The sequence below is a fragment of the Gopherus evgoodei genome, chromosome 8, assembly GCF_007399415.2.
Source record: "Gopherus evgoodei ecotype Sinaloan lineage chromosome 8, rGopEvg1_v1.p, whole genome shotgun sequence".
In the NCBI taxonomy this organism is placed as follows: Eukaryota; Metazoa; Chordata; order Testudines; family Testudinidae; genus Gopherus; species Gopherus evgoodei.
Genome location: NC_044329.1, coordinates 1,953,969 through 1,972,250, shown reverse-complemented (window position 1 = coordinate 1,972,250; position 18,282 = coordinate 1,953,969). Strand labels below are relative to the sequence as shown.

The following is an 18,282-nucleotide window of genomic DNA, read 5'->3' as shown; positions in this document are numbered from 1 at the left end:
ACACGTCAGAACATTTCATAATGCAGTAGGGTTTCAGATTAGGTTTGTGGCAAACAAAAACTCCTCTCTGCTGCCTCACAAATCTCCTTCACTTCCCTGGGGGGAACAATAATACTTTGAATCTAGATGTGCTGTTAAAATGGAAAGAACATGGACTTCCCATGTCACTCTGTTCTTAATACTGCCATGTACTCTGAGTGTGCCCTGTGCAGTTAGGAAGACGTAGTGCATGAGAACTCACTTTCTGCACACACTGCGCAAGTTTGTCAAAAAGTTAGTTTCTTTTTGGTGTCACAAATGGCCAAAATCTGCCATGCATCAAAATAGCTTGTTCAGTCCTGGGTTGCTAAGAGAAGGAATTCCTGAGGAGACCTGTTGTGACAATAGAACCTACAAATGCAACCAAATTGTGAGCCCCACTCCAAAATGTATGTAAAATACATAAGATGTTACAATAACCTATAATCATCAAACCACCACCATCAAAGCAGATGGGAAAATGTATTAAAGGGAGACAGAATAAGTGAATTTGTCGAAACAAAAAGGTCGAGTTGATAGGATTCAAAGACTGTGGTGAAATTATGCTTGTTTAATACAGAAGATACAGAGCCAAAAATTAATGAACCGTAATTGGTAAGTTGGATATTAGGCCTAATTGCTCAACAAAGTAATGAGAGGATGGGCTATTTCACCCATCACTCTCTTTTGGGATCCTTAAAAAGATCTTTTGTGGGGAAAATAGGAAAGAACAAAAAGACGAACAGATGGAAAGAACAGGCAGAGGCTACTGGAGTGTGCTTCGCTGTCATGGCTGCCACCCTTACATTTCCTGGAACCCCAGGTTTTCATCACCCTGATCCTGAGAGGTGCCTTGACCAGAATGGGCCAAAGACAGGGGGACCCGGATGATATCACCACCCCTAGCAACTCCAGCTGAATCCCAATAACCACCTGGGACAGGTATTGCCAGCTCTGATACCATGGCAGAGTTGTTGAAGATTCAGTTGCTAAAGCAGACTTTTATTGAAGCATCAAGTAACGCTCTTGTTAATAAAATGCCGCCTTAATTCGGTGCTACTATTGCGTTAGCTGTGAATTGAATTTCAAATCAACAAAACCAAGGGCTGTTGCAACACCAAGATCTTTATGATTCCAGGGATTTTGGTGGTTGTTCTGTGCACATGAGCAGCATGATGCTAGTGTTGCAGGTTAGATCCCCATGATGGCCTAAGTTACAACAATGGCATGTCATCCTCACAAATGTGCAGGTGGGCAAGGTCTGTTAGAGACCTAAACTGCCTGCAAATTTTTCCCACCTTTGGCTCTTGCAAATGGCTCATGAATGCAAAAGTGGTTCCCAAGAACACTATGTTGTTGCTTCTTTTTAAAAGAGGCAACACGCCTGGGTAATAACACCACAGGCTCAGGCTTTTCTCCAGGCACACAATCTTAATCACTAATGCATACAATGGTCATGTCTTGTGTAAACGTACAGCTAACTGCTTCTGCTAAACATCTTGCATTTTGCTGGGACGCTGGGAGTTCCTTTCCCAGACCCGCAGAAGAGCTCTGTGGGGCTCGAAAGCTTGTCTCTCTCACCAACAGAAATTGGTCCAATAAAAGATGTTACCTCACCCACCTTAATATCCTGGGATGGACACAGCTACAGCTGCACTGCCTACAGCCTTAATTGTGTACGCTGGGGAGAAGGGGGGGAGATTTTTCCTTCTTTAACCATCCCGAGCATATTCCTAGACATAGTAAAAGTTAGTTTGTTCCTAAACATCAGAACATATCACAGCAGCAGTTTATGTTTTGGTTTAGCGACAAATAAAGTAAATGGTTAGTTCTTCAGCTGTGTTAACATCTAAAAGGTTTAACTATAGTTCTTCTCATACTTAGTCAAGACAGATTTGTAAATGCCAAGTTTGACATAAAGAATTTGCAAACCTTAAAATATAACTAAGTACAGTTGCTATTCTTGGGCCTATAGAATGACCCAGACTGTGGGCTCAATTACAAGTATGTAAAATATCATAAGGTGTTAAAATAATCTAAAATAACGAATGTTGATGGGAAAAGTCCTAAAGGGAGACAGAAAAAATGAATTAGTGAGAGCAAAAAGGCCAAGATGATATGTTTCAAGGATTCTGTTGAAATTAAAAACAAGACATGCAGAGCCAAGATAAAATAACCCATATCTGGTATGTTGGATAATAGGCCTAAATGGTAAACAAAATAATGAGGGGATGGGCTATTTCACCCCCCACTCCCTTTTGGGATTCTTAAAAAGGGAAATTTTGTGAGGAAAGTACAAGACCTTCATGATCCCGATCCTGAGCAGAGTCCTGTTCAGAACAGGCCAGAGAGCAAGGGGCGCAGATAGGGTGACCAGACAGCAAATATGAAAAATCGGAATGGGGGTGGGGGTAATAGGAGCCTATATCAGAAAAAGACCCAAAAATCGGGAGTGTCCCTATAAAATCAGGACACCTGGTCACCCTAGAGACAGAGGACATGCCCCCACAGCAACTCCGGCTCCATCCCAACCAACACCTTAAATATTTTAACTGTTTTTCCTTTTCAGTATCTTTAATAAAAAGCTTAAAATATCTAGTAGTGTGTTTGCGATTGTGCTAAACTAGCTGAACTCTCTGTAAGCCAAGCCCCAGACCCTGCTTAACCCTATTTAATGTTAATGTGTAGATTGTAGTAAGATGAGGCCCTGAAACATAGACCCTTTGTATTAGAGGCCTGGTATGAGGCCTGAGGCCTGAACTGAAGTAATGGTCAAGACTTTGCTAACATAAAGCGAAGTGAAGCTGTGAGCCAGAGGCAGGCCCTGCTCACAGGAGCTGGGAAGAAGAAGACTGCTAATTGGATGTATACACATAGCTAAAGGATCTCAAGCACTAATAGGATAAACATGGGCCAGGATGGCACCAGAACAGTCTGGTACGACACCTTCCACAGAGATAATGAAGAACAGGCCGAACCATCCTAAAGACAGGGTCAAAAGGCTAGTATGGTGGTGTCAGGGACTGTACCCCAGATGGCAAAGTTCGTTGTCTGACCGCGAGAGAGACAGGCAACACCAGCAAGGTCCGATCAAAAGCTCTTTATTGACAAGTGCACGTATCAATAGAGAGCAGCTCTTCTCCCGAGAGAACCAGCCCTCTCTTTACATCTTAGTATAAGCCTATATAGACAGTTCCGTCGCGTCATTAATTATTCACTGGAGCAACCCACCCCCTTCTTCTAACAACTAGAAACTAGACATTTTTAGTATACATGTTTTACAGCATTAGGTGATTAACAATATCTTAGCAAGCACCAGAAGTTAGGAATGTAGGGGAGTTAAAACAGACAGAGAACTGAACCAAGGAGTGAAAACAGGGAGGCTGGGATTTCTTATCAGTTCTTCAAAGGAACTGTTCCTAACACAGCACAGTTGGTACTATACCAGGAATGCAGCCTCTCCCTTATCTCACTTTTTCCTCAGCGCTTGTGAGACATGCTGCTGCTTCCCAGTGTTTTCCACTCAGGAATTACCCAAAAACCTCTGTTAACCTGACTTTGGTCAAGTTGGCATACATAGTTTTGTCTGCAATATCTTTATTCAGGCCTTTGTCCCTAGAGGACCATAACGGGACTCTTGGGACACATATCCATTTAGCAATTGTATGGGAGAGGCTAGTAAACCATGACCCAAGGTCTGGGAGGAGGTCCTCAAAACTAAAAGTGTGATCAAGAGATACAGCATGGAAAACAACAGCAGCATTTTTAATAGCTTGTAAATCCTTGTCAATTAAGCCAGAGTGATTAACAGAAAAGCAACATTTTTCCCCGATGCGATCACAAGCCCCTCCCTAATTCAGCATTCATGGCATCTAGCACACGTCTATTTTGCAAAGTCACTTCTGCTACTTCATCAGTCTCTTGTTGCAGCTTTTGGAAAGTGTTTATTAATGCATTAGCTGTTTTTTCAAGCTCTGCAGAAATATTTACAACTGCTCTCTTGAGCTTAGCCACCCACAGTCCAGGAATGAGTGCATGGACAAAAGAGTGGAATCTTGTTTGTCTGACAATTAAGGGGTTGGGGCACTGACTATAAATCAGTTAGGTATACCAAGTGGTCTAATTTCCCAGATGTTTCGGTGAATAATCCAGTCCCATGTGCATCCTCCCCTATGGACCGGTCAGGATTCGGTATGTGGAAGCCCACACCCCCCACTCCAAATGCTTGGAAGGAGCACTGTAAATGTTCACACTTCCACCCAGAAAGTCTCCAGTATGTCTCCATGACCACAGATCAGATGGTACTCCTGATGTGTCTGTAAGGGCAGTGGGCCAAGTCTGGTACTCAAGATCACTCCGAATGGCCATCAGCTGGTCATTCAGGAAATCCTGAATCTCCAAACATACTAGATCCCACTGCAATGCCTTCCCAGCCTCAGTGATATTTAATACCATCTTTCCTTGGTGTAGTACTATATTACATCTGTTATTTAACTGTTTTCAGATACTTTTAAAAGGCATTGACATTAATAGCATAGGAGGGGGTTACATTATTAGTCACTGGAATGGTTTCAATACAGATAAAATTTCCAGTGGCAGAACAAACTCTTCGGGTACTTGTTATTTAAAATCCAGTTAGAGAGAGCAATACATGCTGAAGGATTTATCCAGAACACAGGGCACAGCCTGTAGAATAAACCCCAAAATCCAATCAATACCACATTCCCAAGCATGGGTCCCACAAATTTTTTTTCTGCCAGTGTACAGTTCTTTGTTTCTTCACCAGGGTCAGTTCTTAATGTCCTTTCTAGTCAGGAATTCCTGGACTTTGGCAATTTCAGTGGAGTGAGTGTTCCTTCTTCTTTCCCAAAACTCTCGTGGTGCAGCATCCTACAGGGGAGAGGTTACCAGCACATCACCCTGTAATGGTTTTGCTTCTTCTAGAAAAATGCAAAGGCACAATAGATCTGTCAGTGGACAAGGGAGAGGTTACTAGCACTTCACTTTGTACTTTTTCTCTACTGTCCAGAAGGCACAGTGGAGCTAGAAGGAGAAACAGGCTAATCATCAGTAGGAGAATTCTCCCGAGGTGGAGAGGTCTTTTTTGCAGTGAGAATCTTGGGTCCAAGCAGTCAATTTTTAGCACTTCACAGCGGTGTTGGTAGTCAGCAAGGCTTAATAACGGCCTTTCCAGCATGGAGCCAAAGCAGTCTTTCGCTGGTGGACCTCTACATCAGTCCGGTTTCCTGGTTCCAAGGAGTGGCAGGGCTGCTAGGGTCTTTGGGTAGTGCTTCTTTACCTGTGAGAAAAGAAACCTAACACATTTCATTAGTGCCTGGCAGTGTTTTGCAGATCTCATAGCTGTTTGGGCCTATTCAAGCCCTCCTTTTCCTGGTTGTCAGCCAAGTCTTGACTGTGATGGAGTCAGTGTCCTATCTATAGCCTGAACTTGCTATTTTTTCTTTTTCCAGTTAACTTATTCTGTTCTTTGTTCTTCTTACCTTCTTGGCTTCTTTTACCCTACAAAGGAAACTTCCACTTTTTACTTATACACCTTTTTCCCAACAACGAACACATAAACATTGCCATTATACAGTACATTAGTCTTATTATTCAATGTATGCCACAAATACCCTTTCACTAAAATAACTTTATTACAGAACTTTGGAACAACAAGCCAGGACAAGCACACCCACTTTGAGGAGTTCACTCAATACAACCTTTAGTCCAATAGCTTCCCACCATCCCCAGCCCTCTGGCTAGAAATCTGAAGTAGCCAGAAGGATCCCATGTACAATATGGGGAGTGGGTCAACTTTTCATGTCTTTGCTTTCGAAGACTGTTGGTATGCAAATTTTAATAACAATTTTCAATTAACAATCTGGCCAATGAAGTTTCTTTTTCTTACTTAAGGAAATGTATTAGACTTTAGTATATTACATTTTCCTGGTTTATTCAAACACTTTGTATTCCAAGTTGAATAAAACAAGTATCTGCATTCCAATCCAACCCCTCTGCCTAAGTCCAGACCAGACCATCCCATGAAAACACTAAACACAACAATTCCGACCACAAGACAAACACCACAAGACAGAACATAGAACACAAAACATAATTCCTATTGTGCTAGTAAATGCATGAGACGTTGAATGCTGTTCAGCTGGCATCAGTTTTCTCTGATTATCTAAAAGACAGAAAAACAGAGGTCTATCCCTTCTGGGCAGTCAATCGTTGCTTAAAATAGACAAAGACCCTTGTTGATTTCAGGAAAAACAAAGGAATTACCCCATATTTTATGTGTTTTATAGGCATCCCAGGTTTCAGTGGCTCCTACCTTATCAGTTAAATAATTTGCATTAATACAGATGCTTTCTGGCTTGCTCTTTGATCCAAAGCTATCCACAGCTTAAAGATTTTTACGTTAAAAGGGACATGATTAACTTTACCAGAATTTTGATGGCTTTTAACTCCTGCTCTCAAACACTGAAAGAAAACATCACTACATATAGTGCCCTTAGAGCCTAATAAAATTTCAATTACATAGCACTATATACATTCTTCAGCTAATTCAACTAAATTCTAAATGATTGCAATTCAATAATTTCTTTGCCTCAATTTATTTACAAACATTTCAAAGACACCAAGAACTTTCCTCTTTAGCATTTTTACAAAGTTCAACTGCTGTTTCCTCCAGCAACTACAGAGTTAACTTCTCACTCTCCCTTAAATCACTTGCTTGTCTCTCAACAACCACTTTTATCAACTCAAATCACCATTTCAGGTATAGTCCTGGGTATTTGAAATCCCCATGCTTACACTTACTTACTCCTTCCTTCCACTACACCCTCAAAATTTTCCAACCTGTTTTCCAACCTCTCTGTCTGTTGCCTGCCCGCCTGGGCCCGATCCTGCTTTTCTCACTGAACCGTCCCTTCCATAGGCACCAGCTTGTTCCAATACCAGTTTAGCTAGGAGGGTGGGTATCTTAACTAGCCCCCACCCTTCCTTATGTCCTTTTTTTTCTCTTCCTCTCTCCCATTAAACATTCTGGTAGCAATGCTAACTACTTCAGACAAACTTTTCTCTTGCGTATCATCTGGATGCTCTCTAAATCTCTTTGCAATATCCTTTGCACATTGTGACATGAAAACCATTTTAACCATCTCCTTTTCATGATCAGTTTCAGGATTCAAATTCCCATGCTTTCTAACTTCACAAATCAGTCGAGCACAAAAGTCAGAAGGGTGCTTGTCTGGACGCTGAACACAAGCAGTCACCTTGTTCCAATTTGGAGTAGCCTCCCCTGCATCTCTAATACCATTCAAAACAGCTTTCAAAAATCCATTCAAATTTGTCTTTTGAGCTGGATTATTGGGATTCCAATCAGGGTCAGTAATTAGCCAAGGTGCATTCAAATGAGCTGCAGATTTTTCTTTTACCTTTTGTCTTTCATCTTTTGTCATGAGAGTATCTAATAACTGACTTACATTTGCCCAAGTAGGTACATGAGTGAAAAAGATTGTGCAGAACATTCTTTCCACTGCCTCAGGATTGTCTCATAAGTGAGGCATAGTGCACTGCCAGTTAAACAAATCTGAAGTTGCAAACAGGGTATGGGTAAAAACCATCTCATGTTCCCCAGCCACCAGTAGAACCAGATAAGTTCTCAACGAGGCTTGTCATATTAGGGGAGCCTCAGAAACATTCTCCCTCATGGAGTTAAGTAACCTAGTGGGGGTCCACAAGGGCGAGGACGAGGGCTGCTGTAATATTGGGTGTGTTTGAAAAGCAGTCCCTGACCAAGTTTGCAAAAGATTGGCTGGAGGCTGCACAGAGGGGTGAGGCTGCCTGATTCCTCTGAAGATGAGCTCCCCCTTGATTCTCCTCTGTCCCTGAACTGTCCCTAACCTGCTTTTGAATCCTTGCACTCCACCAGACAGGGGAAAGAACAGGAACAAAATTGTCCTCCTCCCGGTGCGGCTCTGGGGCATATGGTGGGGGATTTTTTTACAAGAGCTCTCCATACAAAAGGCTTCAAAAGCTACCTGTCCCTCCATGGGTTTATAATTATACTATACAAACAAATAATCCATTTGTCCCGGCCTAAGATCAACCAAAATATCCCTTAAGGAGTTCATCCTATCTGTGGAAAAGGTTTCACCTTCCGGCCAGTCTCTAGTTGGGGACAAACGAAAGGTAAATGATGGCCATTGGATCCAACACAGATTTCTCATCTTAAATTTAGCTAGATCAGCGGTCTCAGAAATCTCTTTCCAATCTCTAAGTATCAGAGACAACGGGGCGTCCCCCAGGCACTTACTGCCAACTTGTCCCATTTTAATGAAGGGACTCTAACCCCTCTTTCTGAAGGGACTCTAACCCCTCTTCCCCAGGTCAGGTAAAGGGACTCTAACCCCCACCTCCCCGCGTCAAGCGCTCGCTTACCTCTCCAGGGACTCGAACACCTGGACTGGGACTCAAACCCAAGCTGGGACTCTAACCCAGACAACTTGGATCCTGCGCAAACCTGGACTGGGACTCTAACCCAGACCTAAGTTGTCAGGGACTCTAACCCCAACAACCTGGACCCTACTCAACGGGTAGGTGGATGTTGCTGGATTTCTACGAGCTTCAGATGGTTCACAGAACACGCCTTATCGCCAACGCAGAGATCAGATCACCAGGCAAAGCTCCTCTAAACCAGAGGATGAGCGCTGCTTTGCCTCAGGGTCCGATCCCCCGCCGGAGAGTCAGATGGGTCCCGGCGGAGTAGCCAAAGATGTCAGGGACTCTACCCCAGACGGCAAAGTTCGTTATCTGACCGCGAGAGAGACAGGCAACACCAGCAAGGTCCGATCAAAAGCTCTTTATTGACAAGTGCACACATCAATAGAGAGCAGCTCGTCTCCCGAGAGAACCAGCCCTCTCTTTACATCTTAGTATAAGCCTATATAGACAGTTCCATCGCATCATTAATTATTCACTGGAGCAACCCACCCCCTTCTTCTAACAACTAAAAACTAGACATTTTTAGTATACATGTTTTACAGCATTAGGTGATTAACAATATCTTAGCAAGCACCAGAAGTTAGGAATGTAGGGGAGTTAAAACAGACAGAGAACTGAACCAAGGAGTGAAAAAAGGGAAGCTGGGATTTCTTATCAGTTCTTCAAAGGAACTGTTCCTAACACAGCACAGTTGGTACTATACCAGGAATGCAGCCTCTCCCTTATCTCACATTTTCCCAGTGCTTGTGAGACATGCTGCTGCTTCTCAGTGTTTTCCACTCAGGAATTACCCAAAAACCTCTGTTAGCCTGACTTTGGTCAAGTTGGTATACCTGGTTTTGTCTGCAATTTCTTTATTCAGGCCCAACAGTGAATAGGCTTGTTTGTTCGAACCAGCCTGTACCAGGTGAGAGGCAGCACCCCAACACGCAGAGGGGTTGTACTTTGATACGTCAGGAGTGATGTGTAACTTGTTTGTACCTGTGTATAAGAGTGCCTCCCTGAGTGGATGTCTTTGTCTAGCCTAGAGAGCAGTGGAGAGTCCCGCCACTGACTGAGTCGGTCCATTCTCAGGGGCACATATTCGTAGGATGTTCTGTAGAGTCTACGGGGAACTATTACTGTGCTTCGTTTGACAATAACCCTGGGTAGGTGCCTTCATACATTATCAGAGTCTGTGATCATTGGGGGTTCTCTCGGGTCTGCTGTGTAAGGGATCTGTGCAGAGCCGGGACAGCACACAGAGGGTACATGCAAGCAGCCAACTATTATCAACTTCGGAGCAGAGCCCCACACTGCTGACATCCGACAACAATCAGGAACTAGGTTATGCTAACACATTTGGCCCATCTGTCTCATCTAAGTTAATACAGCAGGCCTACACATTGCAGTCAAGCCTGGATGCAGGCCAAGAGCGTGGCCTGGCTCTGGCCTGTCCAATTGCAGTGTTCAGTATCTTCTCACGACGACTGGCTGGATCCTGGGTGCAGCTGAGCCCTGAGAGAGATGGGCAAGGGGTTTACTCATCAGTTTAAGAGCTGTTCTGGGTAAAGACTGACTGAAGCATTTGCTTAAATTCTTCCCAGAATCAGTGTTACCAGATTTGCCCATTACTTTGGGGCATGCTCATTTATTGGGGTTACTCTTCGGGGGGGAGAGGGGAGTTCTGTACTTCTATCAATGTACTGCTTGAGTCACTTGCATTCTCATATGGAGCTCTGCTTCTCCCGTCTGCAAGTCCCCTCCCAATGGAGCTATCCTGCAGGACCCAGGTTCCCCAGGGCTGGGTTCCTCCAGCCCCAGAATCAGATGAACACACACACACACACACACACACACACACACACACACAAGGGTATGTCTACACTATGAAATGAGGTCGATTTTATAGAAGTTGATTTTTAGAAATCGATTTTATACAGTCGATTGCATTTGTCCAGACTAAGCACATTAAGTAGGTGGAGTGCATCCTCATTACTGTGGCTAGCATCGACTTACAGAGTGGTGCACTGTGGGTAGCTATCCCAGAGTCCCCACAGTCTCCGCCACCCATTGGAATACTGGTTTAAACTCGCAATGCCCGCTGGGGCAAAAACATTGTCACAAGTGGTTTTGGGTACATGTCGTCAGTCATCCCCCCCTCAGTGAAAGCAACGGCAGATAATCATTTTGCATCTTTTTTCCTGGGTTACCCGTGCAGATGCCATACCACAGCAAGCACGGAGCCCGCTCAGCTCAATGTCACCACTGCTGTTGGGACAAGTCTACTGTGGGGGCTGCTGTGATCCAAGTAGCCAATGCAATCATTGACGCTCCGTTATCAAGGGTAGGGACTCTGGGACATGTGTGGGCCTTTTTAGATTTTAGGTGCAGCATATTCCTGTCCTTTGTCACTGGTGAAGAAGTCTTGCAGCCGTACATTCCAGTCCGGTCGGCCCTGTAACACCCCATAGCACTTCTGTGGTTGACACATGTAACAGCTCCAGGGCTCTTGCTCTTCTGCCTTGGCCAGGTACCTTGCCCTCCCCGGATCTTCAAGCATTCGACACAGAAGCACCTGCAGCAGCTGGCATTGCTACACAGCAGCAGCTCCTTGCCTTCGCAGCAGACGGTGCAGTAGGACTGGTACCCGTCCTCGTCCACCGCTTCCACTACAACTCTGCTCTCCTCCTCCCCAGCGACGAGCTCAGGGGACCTGTTCATGAAGCCTGGACAGTAGTCAGGAGCAGTTCAACTACAGGCTGAGCGAGTGCAGAATGGTGGTAGAATGTGCCTTTGGACGTCTAAAATCCCACTGGCGCTGCTGGTCAGACCTCAGTGCAACCAACATTCCCATCGTTACTGCTGCTTGCTTTGTGCTCCGTAATATCTGTGAGAGTAAGGGGGAGACGTTTATGGCAGGGTGGGAGGTTGAGGCAAATCACCTGGCGTCCGATTTTGAGCAGCCAGTCACCAGGGCAATTAGAAGAGCACAGCAAGGAGAGAGGCTTTGAAAACCAGTTTCAGGACTGTCCAGGCTTCAGTGTGACAGTTGTGTGTGTTTCTCCTTGATGCAAACCAGCCCCTTTGTTGGTTTTAAGTCCCTGTAAGCCAGTTGTGACAAAGTGGGACTGTTCTTAATGATTCCTCTGAACATTGTAGGGGTGCCTCAGTTTCCTCTATGCAGTTCTTAAGTCTCTAGGTGGTGGGATAAAGGCCAGTGTGCATACATGGCCAACACTCTGTCTCCTGGCAACTAATGGCAGGGGCCATTCCCCCCTGCAAGGAGACAGCAAAAGGTGCTGGGGAACAAAGAGGTCAGGTGACCTCCTGGCCCGGGAAGGGACGAAAGCCAAGAGGAGGAGGGGCTGGAGGGTGAGTCAGTTTGGAGCTGGCTGGAAAAATGGAGATGAGCCCAGATGGGCCTCTGGCCCCCCAGTGGGGCTCTGGCTTCCCTGCCTCGCCCCCCCAAGATGGACCTAACTGAGGGGGGTCCTGTTGTCTGTACCTGAAAGACCTGTTTTGGACTGTGTTCCTGTCGTCTAAATAAACCTTTTGTGTTACTGGCTGGCTAAGAATCACGGTGAATCGCAGGAAGCCGGGGGTGCAGAGCCTGGTCTCCCCAACACTCCGTGACACCAACCACCTTCCCCCCTTTGAAATAAAGTAACTATAGTTTTGAAACCCTGCATTCTTTCTTTATTAATTTAAAAAAATGAGATAACGATCAAGATAGCCCGAGTGGGATGGGGGAGGAGGGAAGGACAAGGCCACATTGCTTATTGTAGCCACACTAAAAATCAAACTGTTTGAATGACAGCCTTCTGTTGCTTGGACCAGCCTCTGCAGTGGAGTGGCTGGGTGCCCAGAGCCCCCCCTCCACCCCCGCGCCAGGTTCTTGGGTCTCTGGGTGAGGAGGCTATGGAACATGGGGAGGCAGGGAGGTGGTTATAGAGTGGCTGCAGGCGGGGTCTGTGCTCTTGTTGGCTTTCCTGCAGCTCCAAAAGACTCTTCATCATGTCCGTTTGCTCCCTCATTAGCCTCAGCATCACGTCCTGCCTCTGCTCTTCACGCTCGCTTAATTCTTTCCTATCCTCTGCCACTGAATGCCTCCATGCATTCAGCTGTGCCCAATCCGTGTGAAGGATTGCATGAGCTCGAAAAACATGTCACCGCAAGTGTGGGGTTTTTGCCTTCTAATCTGCCATAACCTCAGGGACGTGGGGAGGCCAATCCCAGCCAGTGCTGGTCCCAGCCTCAGAGGACAAGGGTTTCGAGGTGAGCACATGATGCTCTCCCTTTGTCTCCAAGGCAGGCAGAATGGCAGTTTGTCTGTCTCCTCTCTTGGGGCCCCTGCTTGCAGCAACTAGCCCCACTCATCCTGTGTGGAAGCATCGAGGGGTGACAGAGGGATGGGGAAAGAAGCACCACCCCTAGCACTTGCAATAGCCTTACTGCCAGCACACCCAGGAGACATTCCCATTTACACAGCAGCTTTGGAAATCTCCAAGGAGACACTAGCTCAGCGTTTCTCCTGATCTCAGCTGAGATGTATGAATGTTTCCAGGCTCTTTCTTCCTGCCTCTAAGTGAATCTTCTCTGTGCCTGACAAAACACCATGTGGATCCGTTTCTGCATGACGAATGTGACATGCATCGGGAAGGGGCCTGAGGTGCATTTGCAGGAAGGGACATGAGTGAGTGATTTGTTAGCTGAGTGCAAGGTGGCATCTACACACTAGGTAAGTTAAACCAGCGTGGTTTGTGTGATCTGATTCCCATGTGTGGGGGATTGTACCCTTTTGGCCCCAGCCGTCTCCATCAGCTGCTTTGGATTCACTTGTTTTATCTCAACCACATTTACTCTAAAGACATAAAAACACAAAGCGATGAACAAAGGGCGTGTGGCTGGAGTGGAAGTTAATCATAGGAGCTGGTACCATTCCCCAGAGGGGACGGATCAGGGAAGGGAAGATGTTCCCCTGGCTCATCCAAGTGCTAAAGACAGTGAAAGGGGGATTCTGGCTGCACCTGCTGGAACTTCATGGAATCTCTACCCGTCTGGAGCAAACCCCTGAGAAACGCCGGGGAACAAAACCCTGAATGCAGTGAGCACCAAGAGGGATCCTCGCAGACCCTGCCTGGGACTCTCATGAAAGATGATTCTCCTTCACACCAGGAACCAGGCAGAGGATGGCAGTTAGGGCTTCACTATGCACATTCTGCGAGTGGTGGGCAGGGAGCTGGAAGATGAAGGGCTCCCAGAGACCCTTCCATGGTTCCAGTAGGTGTATGTAATTGTGGTGCCCCCTTCCATTCGTGGTCAAGGCCTTTCTGAGATGCGCTGATACCAGAAATGTTACTGATTTCTCTGTACTAAAGAGTGTTATCTGCTGGATCGTGATAATACTGAGACTTTCAGGTGACGGGGAAGGGAGCCAAGAGGGAGAATCAATCTGTCCCTCAGTGGCTACAGTACAGCAGGGAAGCCATTCTGGGTGGTTTGGAATATCAGAGTGAGAGAAATTTCTTCCTGGGGCAGAAACTGTGGTCAGAAAATCTCACTCCATCACCCTAAGTCCTGTAACACACACCAACACTCTCACGTTGTAGTCCAGGAGCTAAAGGGTTAACTATTGAGATGCACTATATTTCCATCAGGGAGGCAGCCTGAGTCAGTTTTCTGTGGGGAAATGGGGTTGGAGGAATGAATGTTACACCCATACCGGCCACTTCACAGTGAGATCACCAGGCATTTTATACCCACCTAACCCCGGGCACGCCAGGAACTCACAACAACGGCAAAACCTCCAGCTGTTCCCTATAATACACCTCTGACCCAAACCAGCCGCGTGCTCTGTGCTACTCTGAGGAAAGCAGACGAAGCAGGAAGTGCATTGCAGTTAGTTTATTGAAACAAATGATTGGAGCAATTCTGAGCCCTCACTGGAGGGAGTGAGAGCACCAGGAGCTTGGGCTGCATGCAGAGATAGGAGAAACGCTGAAATCAGAGAGGAAGAAGAGGGGAGCTTCCGGTATTCATCCATCCGAGATCCTCGCCTGGCTCTGCAGGAATCCTTACCCCAGGATGTTTGCTGAACCCAGAAGAGCCTAAAAAACAGCAAGAGCAGTGACTGCAGAGCTGAGCTCCTGGCCAGGGGTTACATTGCACAAGACAAATAAAGAAACAACTTAGAGCAGCAGTAAACGGCTGCCATATTGTGGGCAGCAGGGCCACTCGCACTGGCTGCACCCTGCTTCTCTGGGCTCCCTTGTGCTCTGGAGCTCCCCAGTTTGTGACATTTCCACCTCAGTTGTACATCACCCAGGAACGTACAGTTAAGGGTTTGGTTCCGCAGTTTAGGCCTGGAATAAGGCACGATGGGTGGGAGATAAGAAGAGATTTAGTCCTGCCCCAGGAGCTTGAATTCAATGCCTGTCATGTTCTGGGGCATGGAGTTATCACAGGCTGACGCTGATGCTTTAAGAGGAAGCTGGGCCAGGGCACCTGTGCTGCATCAGAGGACCCCAATTAGGGCTTATAAGAAGGAGGGCAGACCTGGTCAGTCAGACTTAGGAGGCTGCAGGCAGCAGAACTGCCAGAGTCCCCAGGGGACTGAGAGGTGAGAGTCTGAAAGGTAAAGGAGGGAAATCCCCTGGTGACAGTCACCCGGGGGGCTGAGGAGCTGTTCTTCTTTGGTTTTGTTACGTATGGGACAATCAAATACCCAAGAGACACTGTGGGCATGGCAGTGTGTCCTGTGCAGGCTGGGGAGAAGCAGTGCCCTGGTACAGGGGCCATGCGGATTGGTGGCACGTTGCTTCTCTGCGCTCGGTTGTTGTGTGGATTGCCCCAGTGTCTAATGTTTTCCCCTCAGCTGCACATTACCCAGGAAAATGTGAATGGGGAGTGAGTCTGAGGGCTAGGCAGGGAGTAATGCATGATGGGCTGTGAGCTCAGGAGAGGTTTGGACCTGTCCCAGTATGAAAGCTAGGGAAATGGGCAGAAATTGACAGCAATTTTTGTTCATTAAAATTTGTTGCTGAAAGGTACTGAAGAAAACCTTGTCGGAGCTCAGCAATGAGGGTCTCTCCTAGCTCCTCTACCTGGCTTCTCCTGGCGCCCCTGTCAGTGACTCTGTCTGAACTGGAGATGCCATATGCAGAGAAGATACATAGGGGTCAAGAGTTTTCAGATAGGAAGGCCAGTTGGTCTAATTCTCATTTGGTAGCAAAAAAGAAAAATCAATAGAGTAAGCTATTAAGAAAACAAATATCATCTAGATTTATATATCTTTCTTTCAAATACAGCCCAAAGAAACCATAACATGCAACATATTAGTGACCTGAAATCCATGCCTGGGTATAAATTCAGACTCAAATACCTGGTAATCTCCTCACCATAGGAGGTAATACACATATAGTCTGTGTATTCTTTCAAATGCCATGGTGCGAATTAAACATGGGCACCCGGCTATTGGAAAAACCTTCTGAGTTTGGTGTTTCTTTGATGCTTCCTAACTTTTGGCCCCTTTCACTCCTTATATTCAAACTGATATTAGATTGGTTTGGTTTTTTCCCTGTAGCATTTCCATTTAACAACAATAATAATTAATAGAAAATCCAGGTTAGTAGGAAGTTGATATATTGAACTTAATGTTAGAGAGGGAGAAAAAGAAGGTGGATTTACCTGCGCGCTAGTAAGGGCAGATACCACTTCGGGGCTCAGCCCATTCACACAGCCCTGTACCCCTTCAATCAGGCCCTTGAGGACTTCGACAGGAACGGAAAGCAGGGTTGGCAACACATTTGAACCAACAGTGTCAACCAGGAGAGCAGAAGCTGCAAGACAAAATTGTCAAACAAACTCAACAGGAGAAGGAACGAACGTTTTGAATGTCCTTGTTGCTAAAGCGTTCGGGGTGTTTCTCAGTGCTAGGAGGGGGCAGAGCATTACATGGGCAATGGTCAAAGTTATAAAAGAACTTATTGACTAACATGGATGAAAGCAGCAATCTGCTCGCAGGCCGTGGAACTTTCCCTCAGGGTAAGGATACATTGGACCATCATGGCCCATTCACCAAGCCGATCACTCCACCACCCGGCCTCACTGTAATTTAAAATTCTAAAATGTTTTGAAAAAGAAACAAAAAATTAAAGTTTAAGTGATTTCCGTTTTTAAGTGATCTTTTCCTAACGTTAGGACTTTCAGTAAGAATTTTATAACTTTGTCGTCTAGACACAAACTGCTAATTAAAATCTTTTGCCAAGTATTCAATTTCGCAAACCTTGACAAGTAAACTATTCTGCAAAATCAAATGATTTCCACTCACCTAGCTCAGTGTAAACCATGAGTGAATGATGGATGGTTATTCACTTTAAACATAATGCACCAGATCCGGCTCTTACTAACACCTGTGTAAATCTGGTGTAAACCCACTAAACATGTGAGCAGGATTGGGCCTGATTCATTTACTTATGAAATAATGACTCAAGAAGAAGCCAGGCTGTAGATCTGTTGACATTTATCATGACAGAAAGGTCCAAGCTGCTCCCAGAGATACAGACTGCAGCAGATTTACACAGTATTTTATTTAAGTCCTGCAGGTTTGTTTGTTTCAGGTATATACACTTATAGACATGTTCAGAGGAGCCGAACCCTAAGGGCATTTGGGTATTTAACTCCCTTATGCCATGTTCAAAAAAACCTCAGTGTCTAGCTGCAGCTCTGATGCAACTGCTGCACTTACCCAAAAGGTGGAAGCCCGCAGAGATTACAAGGCTGCTCTGTTCAGATCACTGACTATACTGAAACATTTGCAAATTATTTTAAATGCTGCTTTATAACTTACATCCTTATTTATCCTACAGGTTCTGACTGAGAGACTGATCCAGATCCCATTGGGTTCAGGGGTCTTTCCAGTCATATCAAAGGGAAGGGGATCAGGCACTGAGTGAATTTTTCCCTAGCAGGAAGAATTGCTGTTTTCAACCAAGGCATCATCGGTTGCAGAGGTTCCAGATGCACAGTTCTGCAGCCAACAGCTCACTTACCTGAGTAGCAGCAAAGAGCCAGGGTGACAACCGTGAAGACGACTGTCAGCTTCATGGTGGAGATGGCTGTCTGTTCAGGGTCACGTCGGAAACTGGACGATACTTAATTCTCCTGTAGAGCGGTACATGAACAGCGCCTGTTTATATCCTGGGGGCCCTGCCTGTGCTCCTCCCAGGACCTCCCGAGGCAATTCCTCTGACATGTTTGCACAACTAAAGGTCAGGTTAAAAATGCAAATACCCCTCCCCTTGTATCCTGCTTTGCAGGGGAATGGAAACCACTGAAGAGTGATACCTGCCAAGTTCTTCTAAGGGCTGGGCACGTGTACAGGACATGTGTCCGGGGGAGAAGAGCGTTATGCCTTTTGGCTGTAGCACACGTCAGAACATTTCATAATGCAGTAGAGTTTCATATTAGGTTTGCGGCAAACAAAAACTCCTCTCTGCTGCCTCACAAATCTCCTTCACTTCCCTGGGGGGAACCAATAATACTTTGAATCTAGATGTGCTATTAAAATGGAAAGAACATGGACTTCCCATGTCACTCTGTTCTTAATACTACTATGTACTCTGAGTGTGCCCTGTGCATTTAGGAAGACGTAGTGCATGAGAACTCACTTTCTGCACACACTGCGCAAGTTTGTCAAAAAGTTAGTTTCTTTTTGGTGTCACAAATGGCCAAAATCTGCCATGCATCAAAATAGCTTGTTCAGTCCTGGGTTGC

General features: G+C 45.8%; 1 protein-coding gene across 1 annotated transcript; it reads right to left on the bottom strand.

Moving 5' to 3' along the window:
• Positions 1-14,397: 14,397 nt before the first annotated feature.
• Positions 14,398-17,689, bottom strand: LOC115656579 (secretoglobin family 3A member 2-like). Its single transcript, XM_030573456.1, has 3 exons — positions 17,559-17,689; positions 16,195-16,346; positions 14,398-14,615 (listed from the first exon to the last, which is right to left on the bottom strand). The coding sequence occupies exons 1-3, from the start codon at positions 17,611-17,613 to the stop codon at positions 14,583-14,585; spliced, it is 240 nt and encodes a 79-aa protein (XP_030429316.1). The 5' UTR covers positions 17,614-17,689; the 3' UTR covers positions 14,398-14,582.
• Between the last annotated feature and the right edge of the window lie 593 nt (positions 17,690-18,282).